The sequence below is a fragment of the Adelges cooleyi genome, unplaced genomic scaffold, assembly GCF_023614345.1.
Source record: "Adelges cooleyi isolate 19-005CV unplaced genomic scaffold, UGA_ACOO_1.1 ACOO_flye_CR_arks_rails_tigmint_CR_PRNA_21, whole genome shotgun sequence".
NCBI lineage: Eukaryota > Metazoa > Arthropoda > Insecta > Hemiptera > Adelgidae > Adelges > Adelges cooleyi.
The window spans coordinates 7,510,148-7,527,590 of record NW_026095871.1 but is presented as its reverse complement, the minus strand read 5'-3'; the positions used below and the strand labels follow the sequence as shown (position 1 = coordinate 7,527,590).

Genomic DNA, 17,443 nt, shown 5'->3' with positions numbered 1-17,443 from the left:
AATTTACACTGCAAAAACACAATTGTAATTATTACCTGTTGCACGCAATTAAAATAAAGGCTTAAAATTGACTTAACTCAATAACATGGCATATTATTGAGTTTACAATTGATTTTAAAAAGCCAGCGTAGTGGAGCCGGGGCATAGCAGGAACGAAGTATAGTGAGGTCAAAATAGTCACTGTAGGAGTTGCTAACCACTTTCAAAAAGACGCTTCGATGTAAACCTGTAGACGGTTGAAATATCAAATAATGTTATATTGACCAAATCGTTTCATGACTAAATCAACATCGCTAGGGCGATAAACAAGCTATAATCATTACTTTTAATTTAACGTCTACTCAATTATTCCATTTTGTCTGATAAAATTACCTACAGAGTAGTGTAAAGGTTAGAGTTATTTTTTGTATAATGTAAAATATATTTTTAAAAGCGTAAAACAAATGTAAATAACAAAATAATTTCAAAAAATATAAGTGCGTGTTTTTTCTTATGGTCTAAAGACTATCTTAGCTAAAATATCAGAAACACGGCATCATTGTTTCAATTAACTTTGATACAGAATATAGTTAATTTACAATTGCACGTGTTACAGATATGTTTAACAAAACCAACCAGATACGAGTAAATTGTAATAGTCCCTGTGCAAATGTAGTTAATTATAGTTTTGTTTTATCTTATCCGAACTTTGATTAACTTAATGTGTATGTTAATTTGCATTTTTTATTTATAAAAAAACGATAAACGGGCGTAAGCAAATTAACAAATGGAGTAATAAAAAATTCTACCCTTTTAATAGATTAAACCATAAAATATATTTGTTATGTGTTATATTTAATCAGATAAATAATCAATACTCAGACAAATATCAATTGCGTGAAGCCGAGAAAGTTTTTGACGATACTGCACATCTATAGAGTTGGTGGTACACTAGGATAAGAAGTCGTTTGCTTTCTGTTGTCATTAACGAAACCCAATTGTGAATAATAATTGTTGAAAACATTGTTCACGAGTTCTCCGATTTTATCTCCTAACAGGCCTGCGATCTTGGGCGATATCGGTTTTTTCCTAAACTTTTTTTTCAATAAACTGATTTGCTCATGAAGACTAGGAGTAACTATTTCCGATACTGTGCAAAATGTTTGCAAGAATGGCAGCATGGTCGTATTGGTGTGGCTATAAAGAAACATTGTAAAACTATAAGAAAGCATACTCAATTTTTTATTATAGTCAGGATCGTTTTTTCCAAAGTATCCAGGAAGCATTTTTATTATATTTTTGGAAACATCTTTAAATGATTCTAAGCAAGATACGACCGTGATGTCTATTATCTCCCGAGTGTACGCGTCGAACGATCCGCCCGACGGTCTAGTATCGATTAAATACCGCATTGTGCTGAACATTAGATCAAACATTGCACTACTGTTGGTCAACTGAAGCACAGCGAAATTAAAAATTTTCCAAGGCACTTTGAAATCGATACCTTCCTCGTCAGACGTTCGATCTTCCGAATTCTCGCCTTTTTCTTTACATCCTTGAAGTGACTGTTGAACAGGGGTTGCTTCTTTTGCTGCCTTTCTTGCATCGTCTAATTTCCTTTTTTTTTCACGCTTAGCTTCAGCTTTAAGGTTTCTTCTCACTCTCTTGCTCTCTTCTAAAATGTTCCTCAATAAATCCGTAAATTTCAACATCTCGTTCGCGTAAATACATCCTACCAAATGTGTGACCATATAATGTTTTACGCTTTCGTTGTCGTTGTCGTCACCGACTAATGTGTTATCGGAGTTTTCGTTATCACAAAACAAATTATTTGACACAAATAAATCATTACCTGTAAACGATTGTTTTCCGTTGAAGGGCAAGCGATATTTGGCTGCCACACTGGTGACCCGCGTCCATCCTGGATAGCTCAAAATTGCATTTAGTTGGTCAGCTAATGATGGTTTTGTTTCATCAGCATCGGTCGGTTCTTCACAACCTAATACCACGCAAAACAACAGTACGACAATCGACACATGGCAAAACATTTTAAGTCGGAAAAATAGTATTCGGCGTCGGGCTTTTAATCGGTGCTGTATAAAATATGGTGAAAAGAAATTCATTCGAAAAGTTTGTCACGCTGTGCTTTCCATTATATGCATAACGTGCAAAGAACCTATGCGTTGTTATTGTAAAAACCATTTTTTACTTTTTATTTAAATTGTTTACCCACTGCAAATATTTAATGAAATTCATACATATACGAGTATAGCTCTAGTTATTGTGGTATAGGAGCAATAGAAATGATACACAACTATGAAACTAAGCAATAAATCCGGGTCAAATGGCAAACGATAAAATCGTTGATACAGTGATAATTATAATTATTTGTATTATTATAATTATTATTATTTGTATTATTATAATTATTATTATTCTGTTTCACTTTTTTTTAAATTTATTTGCAGTGTTTTCGTACTTATATGCGTTCCGTCTTGCTATGTTTAAGTTGATTATGTAAAACGTACTAAATTACACAAACACAAGTCCGCGTGAACACTCAAAATCTTGTAGAAACAGATATTCTTTAATTATTATGTATAATAGAGAGGAAAATAAATATTAAATAAGTATTTTAAGGCTTTGGTGTAAAATATTAGATGTAAAAATAATTTAAGAAAACTGTTAGTATGATATACAGGTATTTCCCAAAGATAAGACAAATGATATAACTTTTGTTCTAGTGAGTATTTTTATGATTTTGTTTTTAAATTAATTTGTACTCATAAGCACCACGTTTTTATTGCACTTAACTATTTTACTTTTTTAAATTATTTTTTTAATTCTTTTTAAAACAGTAATTTTTTTTAAATTTAAGTTAGCCATTTAATTAATAATAATTTGCTAAACATTTCGACTGGTCGGCAACCAGTTTTGGATAATTACTTTTAAAGTTGTTTAAGAGTTAAAATTTAGGATAGAGGTGGAATGCAGTAGAGTATTTTTTTATATGTTCGTAAAACTCGATGTTTTGATTTATTGTTTTTTGAAATTTCAAAATTGATGTATTTTGTTTATAATGTGTTTTATTATTGTTAAATAATATAGTTGTAATGCCTTATTACTTGAATTGGCTAAACATAATTCGAATGATAATGAACTATAAATAACTTATATACAAAGTTTCAAATAAATAAAAAAATAATCATAATAACAATATTATACACGAATAACAATTTGCTCAGCAACGAAAAAATTAACATAGCTAGGGCGATAAAAAAAACTATAATCTTTACTTTTACTTTAACGTCAACTCAAACAATTTTTTTTTATTAAAATTCAGTGATTTCTTCAGAAATTTCTTTTGACTTCGACTTTCTTTTGTTTAGTGTGACTTTCCAAATGGATGACAGTGATCGAAACGATTATGATATTGAGACGAGGGAATTAAAAAAATAACTAGTAGTCAGTTTCTGTATAATAATGCTTTATTTTTTTTTTGATAGAGCTTTATAATTGTTTTTTTATACTAAACGTACCTCGGTCAAATTCGAGAGGAAGTGTATGTTGATTTGAATTTTTTATTGTTTTTTAAATCGGTAAACCGGTTAAAGCAAATTAAAAAATTACCTCTCTATCCTTTAAATAGATTAAACCATAAAATATAATTAGTATGTGTTATATTTAATCAGATAAATAATATTAAAACTATTTTCGGACAAATTGTATTATTTGTGAAGCCAAGAAAGTTTTTGACTATACTGCACATCTATAGAGTTGGTGGTTTAGGATAAGAAGTCGTTTGCTTGAGGTTGTCGTACACAAAACCCAATTGTGAATAATAATTATTCATCATATTGTTCACGAGTTCAACGATTTCTGCTCCTAAAAGATCTGCGATGTCGGCCGGGGTCAGTTTTCTTCCACACATTTTTTTAAATACACGCTTTTGTGCCTTAAGACTAGGAGTAACTATTGTTTTAGTGAATATGTTTACGATTTTTTTTAAATTAATTTGTACTCATTTGCGCTATAAGCACCAAGTCTTTTATTGCTCTTAACTATTTTAAATTATTATTAAATCATACAATTCATGTAACTTACTATTAGTTCTAAAATAGGGTTTTAAATATTTTAATTGTTATGATAATGATTTTGGTTATCACGAGAAAATGACATAATGTAATAGCAACCCATATAAATTATATTACACTATAATTTTACATTATATTGAATGTTTTTAAAATTGCTTAAATTTATAATATATTTTGGCAATATGACAAAAAGAGAGGAAATATGACTTATCACCTAGTCCCAATCTCTCATATTGAATTGAAGAACAGAAAATTGCTCATTTTTTTCACCTCACAACAATAATAAAACAACTGATATAATATATTATAGAACAAAAGAAAGAATGATCATCTAGTTTATTTTGGATTCACTTGGCATTTTAAATGAAGACTTTGTTAATTATTCTTTCAATATGTCTGATAAACTTGCCTACAGAGTAGTGTAAAGATAAGGTTAGAGTTTTTTTTATGATGTAAAATATATTTTTAAAAGTGTAAAACATATATTCATACCAAATCAATTTCAAAAGAATCATTCAGAGAATGAGCATACACCTATAGTGTTTATTGAAATGTAAGTGTGTGCTTTTTCTTTTGGCCTTACTGCAAAGACTATCTTAGCTGTGGTAGATAATAAGTTGCATATGTGAAGTAAAATATCAGTTTTAATTAACTTTGATACAGAATGTATTTAATTTACAATTGCATGTGTTATATTTAATCAAATAAATAATATTAAAACTATTTTCCAACAAATTTTATTATTTGTGAAGCCGAGACAGTTTTTGACTATACTGTACATCTATAGAGTTGGTGGACTAGGATAAGAAGTCGTTTTCTTGAGGTTGTCGTACACGAAACCCAATTGTGAATAATAATTATTCATCATATTGTTCACGAGTTCAACGATTTCTGCTCCTAAAAGATTTGCGATTTCGGCCGGGGTCAGTTTTCTTCCACACATTTTTTTAAATACACGCTTTTGTGCCTTAAGACTAGGAGTAACTATTTCCGATACTGTGCAAAAATTTTGCAAGAATGGCCGCATGGTCGTATTGGTTTGGCTATAGAGAATCCGTGAAAATTTATTAGTAAGCTCACCCACTTTTTTATTATAGTCAGGATCATTTTTTCCATTGTACGCGGGTAGCATATCCTTTATATTTTTGGATACATTTTTAAAAAATTGTAAGCAAGGTACGACCTGGATGTCTATCATCTCCCGAGTGTACGCGTCGAACGATCCGCTCGACGGTCTAGTATCGATTAAATACCTCATTGTGCTGAACATAAGATCAAACATTGTACTACTGTTGGTCAACTGAAGCAAAGCGAAATTCAAAATTGCCCAAGGCACTTTAAAGTCGATACCTTCCTCGTCAGACGGTCCACCTTCCGAGTTGTCGTCTTTTTCTTCAGATCCATCAAGTGACTGTTGAACAGGGGTTGCTTCTTCTGCTGCCTCACTTGCATCTTCTAATTTCCTTTTTTTTTTACGACTAGCATCGGCTTTAAGGTTTTTTCTCACTCTGTTACACTCGTCTATAATTTTCCTCAATAAATCCATAAATTTCAACATCTCGTTCGCGTAAATACATCCTACCAAATGTGTGACCATATAATGTTTTACGCTTTCGTTGTCGTCACCGACTAATGTGTTATCGGGGTTTTCGTTATCACACAACAAATTATTTGACAAAAATAAATCATTACCTGTAAACGATTGTTTTCCGTTGAAGGGGAAGCGATATTTGGCTTCCACGCTGGTGACGCGCGTCCATCCCGGATAGCTCAAAATTGCTTTTAGTTGGTCAGCTAGTGATGGTTTTGTTTCATCAGCATTGGTCGATTCTTTACAAATTAATACCATGCAAAACAGTACGCCAATCAACACGTGGCAAAACATTTTAAGTCAAAAAAAAATTATTCAGCGTCGGACTTTTGAACGGCGATGTAGAAAATATGGTAAAAAGGAATTAATTCGACAACTTTTTCACGCTATGCTTTTCTTTATGTGCATAATGTGCAAAGAACCTATATTACTTTTAAATTGAAATTGTTTACCCATCCCAATAGGTATTTAATGAATATCGTGCATATCCTAGTATATTATAGTATAGGAGTGATAGAAATTATACAATTATGAAAGTAAGCAATAAATATTAAATACAGACCAAATGTCAAACGGTAAAATTGTTAATACAGTGAATAATTAAATAAGTATTTGAAAGCCATGATGTAAAATAGTGGATGAAAAAATAATTTAGGCGGCGGAGAACTGTGTGTATGATATACAGGGTGTCCCTCAAAAATAATACAAATTAAATAACTTTTGTTCTAGTGAATATTTATATTATTATTCTGGTTCACTTTTTTTTTTGAAATTTTTTCTGTAGTTTTTTCGTACTCATACGCATTTCGTTTTACTTTTTTTTAAGTTTGTTAAGTAAAACGTACAAAGTTGCACAAGCACAAGTCCGCGTGGACACCTATAGAAACAGATATTCTTTATGTGTAATAGAATGGAGTATAAAAATTAAATAAGTATTTGATGTCTTTGGTGTAAAATAGTAGATACAAAAATAATTTAGTCGGCGGAGAGCTGTGTGTATGGTATATTTATTATTATAGTGCCTTTTTAAATGGGAATTTATCATTAGACTTTTTACAATGTATTTTGTTATGATAGACGGTTAAGTTAACGTGTACACTCCGATTATTATATTAATATGCTCTAGTGAATGAGTAGGTAGATAGACGGCGGTGTACTGGTAAGACTGTTAAGGTCAAGTTCAAAATATCAACTAGAAAGGATGTCAGTATATTCGCAGCTATCCGAACTGTGTATACTATTTACTTATTTATTTTGTGTTTAATCTTTTTTTTGTCATTCCGTGCAATTACTAAGATATTGGAATGTTATATATTTTTTACATCATAGTTACTCAATACATAATCATAACCATCATCAAAATGCATACAGTACTATGAAATCTAATTTGTTGACGTAGTAATTCGTGTATGTAAAACTATTATAACCTATATTATGATATGTTAAAAAAGATTATGCCACAATGAGGTCAAGAAAATACATAGTTTATAAACAACAATCAACCCAATTCAGTAGTTTCAAAAATTAACATTCTATCTTCTGTTTTGCTTTTGTAGTAACAAAAAAAATTAATCATTAATAAAAATGTAATCACTTAATATATTTTTTCTTTCTCAAAAACAATAATTTTGAAAACATTATGGTACTTTTTGAAATTTTGAGAACTTTAAAAATGTATGCTTACAGTTGGGTTTTATCTGTAATAATTATTGTGTCGTTTAATGAGATAGAATGAAAATATAACCCATTTATTGTTAATAGAGTTAAATAAGACATAATTATATCTCTATTTTAGATATTATTTTATGTATTTATCATGTTCCATAGAAAATTAAATATCTAACCGGTCGATTTTATAAAACTCTACTACACATGTTTGCTTGTTTGCAGTCATTAGGGGAAAACGGGTTTCAAAAGCCTAGAGTTTAATTTAAGATGAATACTACATACTTATAATTAATTCAAAAATTTATTTTCGAGTGTTCAGTTAAAGTTACAATGATGCAGTTTGGTAGTTGGAATAATTTTAACATTATTATAGTAAAGATACAGAACATTACCTGATAAGTATAACTAGCTTTACATGACGTATGCTTCGTTATATGCAGTTGTGTAAATAAAACATTACCTATGTATGGTGTACCTCAACAATCTAATGATTAATAAATTTTTGGTAGTCAAGTTTTCATCTTGGGTAAGAGTGCAAGAGTATAAATAAAAATTACATGTCAAATTCATTGTGGCAAAAATGTAAAAACTAACCAAAGTACGGAATTATTAGTGTGCGATAGGAAGTGTGGATGGATCTATTTAAAAATACTTCAAAAAGAGAGTAAAATACTTGTTTGATAAAAGTTTTAAAAATGCTAGTAATGGATGTGTACAGTTCTGTTTTTATTCAAGAACAAAATAGTAATTTCTTGACCGACGTTTTATTTAAAATGTACACAAATACGCCGTGGCCACCCGTACACACTATTGTAATACAGTCGCTCAGTATCATAAAATATTACAAAAAATTGTTTCAAAGCAGTATAAAATCATTATAGTTACAAATACTGTCTTATGTTACTAAAACAGTAGGTCATACGGTGTTCGAGCGTTCAGCTGTTAATGATGGAACGAGTAACTGCTGCTGTAGCCGAATCCGTTATCGTGTCCGAAATCGTATGTACTGTGGCCGTAACTGTGGTCGTGGTGATCCTTGACGTAGACCGGGATGTGCTTGTGGACGTACACGGGGTACGGCACTGGGTGGGCGACCGGCACCTTGACCGGCACTTTGACCGGGTAAGGGACGGGCCTGTCGACGGGCACGGGCACGTGCTTCTCGATGTGCACGGGGTATGGCACCGGCTTCTCCACGGTCACCGGGTACGGTACGTGTTTCTCGACCGGCACTACGATGGGCCTGTCCACCAAAACGGGCACTTCCTTGGTTATGTGCACAGACTTGACGTGTCCGTAGCTGTGTTCCGGTCCGAGCAGACCGTAACTGGACAGACCGTCCCAATCGCTGTCACCGCCATATCCGTAGCCTAAGCCCCATAAGCCTCGCTTGCCCTGCTTCTTTTCCGCCGGCTTGTCTGCCGGCTTGTCTGCCGCCTTGTCTGCTTCGGCACTCGCCAAAGCCAAGCTAGCGCACACCGCCAACACTAATGAGATCTGAAATCAAATATAAGGTTAAAATTATTAAACAATGTTTTATTAGAATCTGCGGCTAGACTGGCACCAGGCACACTATTTGAGAATATGCAAATTTAAAAATATTAATGATTAACAAAATGTGTACTGTTTATCCTTTTTTTAATTTCAAAGTGATTTAGTTAAATACAACAATTTTTGGTTATTATTCACGAGATTGTCAGTATGATGTTACTAATTGTCGATAAGTATAAAAAGTTTTTTGTTGGGGTTTTAATCGTTTTATATAATAAATCTAAGTTTCTCAAATAATATTATTCAAACTGCATTATAAACCCTTATAATATTGTGATCACGAGGACTCATTAGTAATATTATATTTTATAACACTGTACTGCTAAAGAAATATAAAAAATAGATCAATAAGTTTGGTCAAAATCTATTTAAGTGCAATGTTAAGCTCAAACTAATCCATTAGTATAATTTTCCATTCTTGCCGAGTTTAAGTGTCCTTTGCACGTCTACGTGCAAACGTTATTTCTTTAAAGCTGTGAAACTGAAATTCCAATTAATAGAACCAATCTGGGACATGTTAGTATAATTTTTTTCATCCGGATCTGTATGTGAGTTAATTGATAAATAAAAATGGGTTTAAGCAACAAAAAGAAAACGTATAAGTATCGACGGCGGTCAATGAGAACCCTAAGTAGTTAACGTTCGAATCTTGCGAGCACTTAAGTAAGTACCTATGTAAATATCAACGGTTTACTTACCCAGACTTGCATGGTTGTACTTGCGAATGCACGTCTTGAGCAGCTGCGTACGAATGCGAGTTCCCGGCACGAGCCCGTCAGACTTGTGTGATCCAGATTGGCCGGGGCATTTCCATTATATAGGCGCGTTTACCCCAAGGCCTCGGACCACATCGCATCGGACAGAGGGAGGAGGAGGAGGCTCGCACAATGATATCCAAGGGATATTTCCCAATAGCCGTTCACTGAGCCCGGTTGACCTCTAGCCACGGCTCTTCGGTCTTCCAGCGCGTGGCCGCCATTGTTTCTTCACGGTTCGTTCTCTCGCCAAATTGCATCATATCGTTATTACCATCATTATCATTACAGCTAATAACTTTTCTTCGGAGGAGTAACCCGCACAATACATATGTACCTACGCTCCCAGGACCGACCTTCAGCCACACATACAATTTTTTTTTTTTTAATTATATTATTTTGTTTGTCACCATTTTTTTATAAGCCCAATGTGTTCGTAGATCAGCACCACTGGTAAAACCGAGAGCCGTTATCCTTTCTACATAGGTTCGGAGCGAATAATTGTCACGCCATCCGACCTCAGACAATCGATAATCGTGACTACTGATTATAATATGCGATATTAACCCCGGCGACACACTGCCAGTCGAGCCTTTGTGTATTTCGCTGTGTTTGGAAACTTGGAATATAACGTTAACGCTAGATCAGAAAAATTAGATACCGAATACGCATATGCATACATCTTGTAGTAGCCTCACATATGCGCTTGTGCTCTAAATCCCTGTGTTTTTCTTTAGCCAAGTTCACACACGAGGTTTACGACGAAAAACCTTAAAGTTTGAGTGAAACTTTATTTGAGGAATGTTCCTGATGTTTGGTCGGAGCTTTAAACTATCTGTTCGAACGAGTAAACCGCAATATCTACAGTTTATTCATTAATATACAAAGAAGCTAAATAAACAATCTATTGACTTGGTGGTGGTATAGCTTTCTGCATTATCTTGTAGGCATGCACGCCAGAGTGCTGTAATTTGCATGGTTGCGTGATACCAACGGATATCCCTGTGGCTGTTAAATCATTATTTATAAATACAAAAAGGTGTAACCGCATACTCACAGACACTCTTATGGTATATGTAGTGAAAAATAACCATGTGATTTGTTTTATTATTACACATTATAGATAGTATTCAATTAAATAACAACGGTCTCTTTAAGGAGTCGATATGCCCGCAGTTCATAAAGTATTTAGTATAACATTGTACTTTTACACCTTTTCTTAATAATGCTTTTTGTTTTAATAATTAATATTTAATTGCGTTTTTTCCACAGTACGCTTATTAATTACTAATTAGTTTTCTTAATAAGTATTATTGTTAAATTCTAAGAGCTTTATACAGTTTAAAATAATTATAGTGTTACAAAATCCATATACGTATGTGAATTTCGTGGACCAATTTCACACAGTCATGCGATGGGAACAATATACTGTGACTGTAATAGTTCATATCAAAAAAAAAATAGCCAATGACGACCATTAGGTCGTGTGGTTAAGCAACAATACTTCATGTGTGTGTGTGTGTATTATAATTCGATTCGGAACAGCTGCGCACAAGTCGTACGAAGGTAATGCATCATGATTTTTGATTTAATAATGATAGACTAGGGACTTCGACAGAAGTGTTAAGAAATAATAATATTGTTAACGGCCGGCGTGTGCTGGAGAAAAAAAGTACCATTTCATTGTAGGTTTGCTGGTCGAGCGGTTCAATAATTATATGGTGTTGTTTGAGTCGGCACGACATGCATGACTATTTCAATAAGAGCCGTCGATGACCACGGCCGGCTACAGAATGGTAGAACTGATGATTTTCACGACCAAAGCGCATACACACACACACTTAAGACTGCCTACAGACGTCTCAATGGATCGCACCGTCAAACCGTCATCCGGCCCCATTGACACGTTGGGGTTTGACGGGTTGATTGAATACAATCAACAGTTTGAAGGGTACATTATCGCGTATCGAATACAGCTGATCTATACTGTGGTGTACAGTTTATTAGTATGCGGTCATCTATTTGGCTGTCGTTGTACCACGAAAGCGATACTGTTAAAGCCGCCAAAAAAAAATAATGACCTCGCATAGCAATCATGACGTGTGCAAGTTGAACCCTGTTGTACAGAAAACAGCAGAGTTATGCAGGTGTTATGCAACGAATGATCGTGACCCGTGAGGTCGACGGATGAATGACACAGACTGTACTTAAATCGACGTACTCTGAATTATCTGACCACGTCGATATGTGCAGCGAGGAAAAACAAGAGTGAAGGACGTAGTAATAATTGTATTACATATATTATTATTATATTTTAGTGGGTTTTATCGTTATTAATGTGTAGAATAACAGGATGATACTATACATGTATGCATAAGTTTAGTCAAACTCACGGTATATATTTATAGATACGTACAATGTAATATGTTTATGTGAAAACCGAATAAAATTATCTAACTCTGAGGAATGTACATTTTTTATTTTGCAAACGATATACCGCACTACATACTATATACATAATAACACGAGTATTATCTATAATATTATGTCGATTAGCAAACGTAGGTATACTTTATCTTACAACAAATGCAGTTTTTTTTTTTGTAAAAACAAATCTACCAAAACAAATGTGTGCAATGTAAGAAATAGTCATTCCGCTTAATGAAATGTTGTGTTTTTTCACGTTGTTTCTTATTTATTGATGTTGGCCGTGAATCCTGTAGCCGTAGGTCCCAGGTAGTTGTTGTGTCCTGAAGCGTAACTGGTAATGCTGCCGCCCTGACCCATCAACCCTTGCATTAGGTTAAACGCGCTTCCAAACAGACCGCCATTTGCGGTGTTCAAACTCAGCTGAGCCACACCACTTTGGCCACTTCTGCCCACACCGAGTGCGTTGAGCGCGTGGTTAACGCCTATGCCGTAACCAGACGGCGCACCGTACCCGTTGTTGAAGACCGGCGTTCCTATGAAATTTGGCCTTGAACCCCACATGATATTCTGCTGTACCGGCATCGGCGTGCTCATGTATACTGGGTAAGGCGACGGTCTTTCCCACAGCACGGGTTGCGGCACTGGCACCGGTTGCGGCACCATCACGGGTTTGCTGATCACTACCGGGTAGGGCCTGGACACCTCGTAGGGCACGCGCTGCACAACAGGTACGTGCACGGGCACCTGCACCGCGTACGGTACCGGTCGATCCACGGGATACGGCTTCGGAATAGGCACGTGCACCGGGTATGGCCGATCCACCGGCACGGACACTTTGTACGGTACGTGCACCGGGTACGGCATGGGCCTGTCCACTTGCACCGGATACGGTCTATCCACATGCACCGGGTACGGCATGGGCTTCTCCACCTGTACCGGGTACGGCACCGGCCGGTCTACGTGAACCGGGTAGGGCAGTGGTTTTTCTACCTGAACGGGATACGGCAGCGGTCGATCGACCGTGACTGGATAGGGCAACGGCCGATCTACATGCACCGGATAAGGCAAGGGCCGGTCGTATGCCACCGGATATGGTACCGGTCGATCATAGGCCACCGGATACGGAACGGTTCGATCATAGGGCACCGGATACGGAACGGGTCGGTCGTACCCGATGGAACCACCGACGGGCACGGTGGGTACGCCATACGCACCGACGCCGGAAGCACCCCATGTGCCAACCCCAACGTGCCCGAAGCTACGTTTATCGGTTTTTGATTCTCTAGAATGATTGTCATCCTTCTTTAAATGGCTGTCTTCACACGAACCATAAGAGATGCACAACCATAAAACTAAAACCAATATCTGTAAACAATACATATTATTAGTTGTAATTAAAAATGGTTAAGTGACATAAACATGAACTATGCTTGATGAAATATCTAGCTATATTAAAACGCTCTAATTCCATATAAAATGGCTGATTAAACTAATATTCAATTATAGTTAAATATTAATATATTTTGTTAAAGAATTGATATTAGTGAGTAATAGAGGGTAGGGGATTAATACTGTAATTACAATGTAAGAAGGATAGTTTACTTGTTATTATTTTGTTAATAACAATTGTTATCTTTCTTCATAATTCAATAAAATAAATATAATTATCGATTAGCCCGTTGTGGATTTTTAGTGTGAAATAAAGTTTACACCGATGAATAATAGGGGCTGTGATAGTAATAAATTCATCAAATTTCCATAGAAAATAAAGGAGAATGTTTAATAAGCGTGGCAATTTTTTGACAGATCGAAAAAATGTTCTACACATTTTTAAAATTTAATTTAATTTAGTATTTTAAAAATTACTAGATTGAGTTATCGAAAGTTAAAAAACTTACAAGCACAGATAAAGTTCTCCTCGATTTACAGTGAAAATTTGGTGATTTTACAAAAATTCCAAGATAGATTATACTGATCGTACAATTAGTTTCAACGTATGTATGAATTATTATAATATACTGTCATGTATTACATAGCCAATAAAAACTTGATTTTTCGTACATGTTTGTGTGTATGCTATGTATTTTAAGACAGTCAGCCTAATTTGATTTAATATATTTGTTTTGTGTGCGTTCAAGTTTATTTTTTTCTGATTGGTCGCCTCCATTAAGTGAAATTAGTTTAGTACCTATACTATTTTAAAAATAGTTTCCCGTTAACCGACATTGAAGGGAAAACGAACCGCGTCGAAGGTCAATCACTAATTTTCAGTGACTAATGGCTTAACGGGCTTTTTTTACGGATAGCAAAGTAGATTGTGTCTTAAAAATTATACTCTGAATCTACTCCGAATGATTTCACCAACTAGTTAAGGAATGTGTTATGTACGTATAAAAATACAATAGATTGATAATGGAAAATTGGTAATTAATTATTTTATTAGATCATCACAACGCTCTTGACAACAATTTTAAAAACATTTCTAGCAGAAAGGGTTTTACTCAGTCTATGATAGTTTAGAACAAAAATACTTTTTATTTAATCATAAAATTTAATATATAGTAGTTCATTTATAACGTTAATCGAAGAGGACACTCATTTTTAAGTGTAAAACTAGATATTTCTTCAACTGTCTTATGTTTGTATTTGAAATAGAGTTTTTAAATTCTGGTAACGACATTATTGAATTAATAAAATTAATATACATCGTATGTATCCGTTTTTGTTGATACCTGTTGTAATAGCGTAAGTTAGTTTTATTATTTGTTCATACTTCATTTTTTTTTTTTTAATTTAGTACCAATAATAAACGTCATAATTGGCTCAAGCCTCAAGTACAGCAATAAAATGTTTAAAATAATAGGTACAGCAGTAATTATTAAAGTATTATTTTTTAAGATAATTATCACATATATATGTATATACCTAATTTAATGCTTGTTTTATAAGTATCATCAGGCAAAGTTGTACATTTAATAGTTGACCAATAATAATGAAAAAAAATAGTAAAAAACAGACGCTATAATAGTCTAATAAAACAACAAAATATAAGGTACTTTCAAAGTCTCCTCATTACTGTATTTATAAAATTACATTAAAGTTTTAGTTTTAAATCAAGTTTTTGGTAACATTTGCCTAAATAGAACACTTAATAATTTGATAAATGTGACAGATATAGCGTCAACTTAAAGTTAATATCGCAACTGCAAAATTTGGTAAAATGGACTAAATGCTTCAATATGTTTGGATATAGCGAACGCATAAGATAGAAAAACGATGTAACTGTAGTTGTAATAATTAATTGAGCATTCATGAATTATTAACATTTTAGTGAAAAATAATTTGGTGTTTTGGTTCTCTTGTAAAATTTAAATTATTACAGTTCTGTCATTGTTCTGTTAAAATTAGAAAAAGCAAAAACAATTGATATACTTTTAAAAACCAAAAAAATAAAATAATTTGGGTTACATTACTATGTTTATTAATCAATGATCCAACGTTCCAAAAACCTCAAACCCTAGTAGATTAAATATTTGAATACTTTTTTATAAATTATTCCTTATTTATTAAAAACTGAAGATAATTAATTTAAAAAAAAATGTTTGTTTTAAAATATATTATTTTTTACTTACTTGCAATTTCATGATTTGTATCTCCTTGTTGGCGATCATCATAGAAACTGTACCCGTTTAGGAAAAGCGTATCTATTATAAACGGCCGCCAGATAAAGCTTCTTGATACCGTGGAAATTCTAATTTCCTTGATGTTGCATCACCGAGGTCCTTTTTGTTCTTATTTATTTAAAGAATTAGTCAGTAAGTGATTTTTACATTAAGTGGGGGTAATTAAAATGTTAACAGTCAAACCGATATGATCGGTCGGGTTGGTGAACCGTGCTTGAACTATTAATACTTAGTAATAATAGGTATCTACATTTACAGGGAAGTACCTATATACTATTATCGAACATCATTATTATAGTGGATTAATAAACTAAGTAAAGGGATAAAGTTCAAATGAAATTATACACCTATGAAATTTTATTTTTAAAATTTGAAATTTAATTTGCTTTTGAAATAAAACACATCATATGAACCTCCTCAGCTCGAAGCTTAAGATATCTAATAATTAAGTTCTAGTATGTGTTCTTAATAATTATTGTCAAATTGCGTTTAAAAGACTTTTTACCAGAATTAATTTGTATGACTTAGCATAATTTATTGTTTACAATTTCTTGATTTGTTTTAGTAGTACAATATATTAATATTGTATTTTATATTGAATAAAAAATAACAACCGACAGTAACGTTATATAACTTAATAGGCAATGAGACACCTACTTTATGTTTTACATTTTTATTTGGTTATACTACCTGAAAACCATAAAACGATTTCAAAAATTCTTAACTAATAATAATTGTTATATCATTTAGATTAATGTGGCATTACTTAAGACTTCAGCTGTTAAAACTTTAAGAAATACGATCTCAGTTTTTTATTATGCAAAATACACTTAAATAGTATACTGTTATTCGTAAAACCAGTTTTCACTTTTATTTTATTTTTTGTATATGTCAGACGAATTTCTAGGTAATTACTAAATGTACTTCCAAGATATTTATCCGGCCTACTGGATATTTTTTCTAATCAAAAAGTTTATAAGCTATATATTATGTTTTTGAAGTTTGTTAATAAATAATAACTAATTAAATTAATCAGTTGTAATATATTCTTAGCAGCGACAATAATAAGCCTCAACCTAATTTTTCGTTTTCGATTTTGTCCTTCGTTCGTTAGCATTAAATCCAAATTAGACTTTGATCAAATTACCTGTAACTAATTAACGGAAGAATTTCCAAATTAGTGCGGAAAAAAAATGATAAGATTTCTTTAAATTTACTTTTATAGATTTTACCATAGTTATGTTATAATAATATTAATTGATTATGAGCCGATTATGATGAAGACTATTTCACTTACAATAAATTACATAATAAAAAAAAATTATAGTTTCATAAATATAAAAATGATACTCGCTGATTCCACTTTCACTGCTTTTTTCTTAGATCATTATTTTAATATATGTCATACCATTTATATTTATATTTTATCGGTTATCCATCCGGTATTTGCGACAGATAATATTTCCTTATAACATCTGTTAATAGAATCTGAAATAATATATCTGCTTCAGATAAATAACTCTAAGACAGGTTTGGAATTACATTATATTCTGGACATGGTAGTTGCGTTCACTATAATAGCGAAGTCCAAACAAAGCTGCCGCGTTCAATACCGTTTGTTTTAATTATTTATTTATTATATCAAAAATTCTATGAAGTTTTAAAATTCATACTATGAAGTAATAAAGCATA

The 17,443-nt window shown here is 33.0% G+C and overlaps 1 protein-coding gene across 1 annotated transcript; it reads right to left on the bottom strand.

Annotated features, from left to right (window-relative positions):
• Window positions 1–8,037: 8,037 nt before the first annotated feature.
• Window positions 8,038–15,754, bottom strand: LOC126834951 (uncharacterized). The gene is made up of 4 exons (XM_050567205.1): window positions 15,701–15,754; window positions 12,348–13,433; window positions 9,582–9,698; window positions 8,038–8,829 (listed from the first exon to the last, which is right to left on the bottom strand). The coding sequence occupies exons 1-4, from the start codon at window positions 15,740–15,742 to the stop codon at window positions 8,275–8,277; spliced, it is 1,800 nt and encodes a 599-aa protein (XP_050423162.1). The 5' UTR covers window positions 15,743–15,754; the 3' UTR covers window positions 8,038–8,274.
• Between the last annotated feature and the right edge of the window lie 1,689 nt (window positions 15,755–17,443).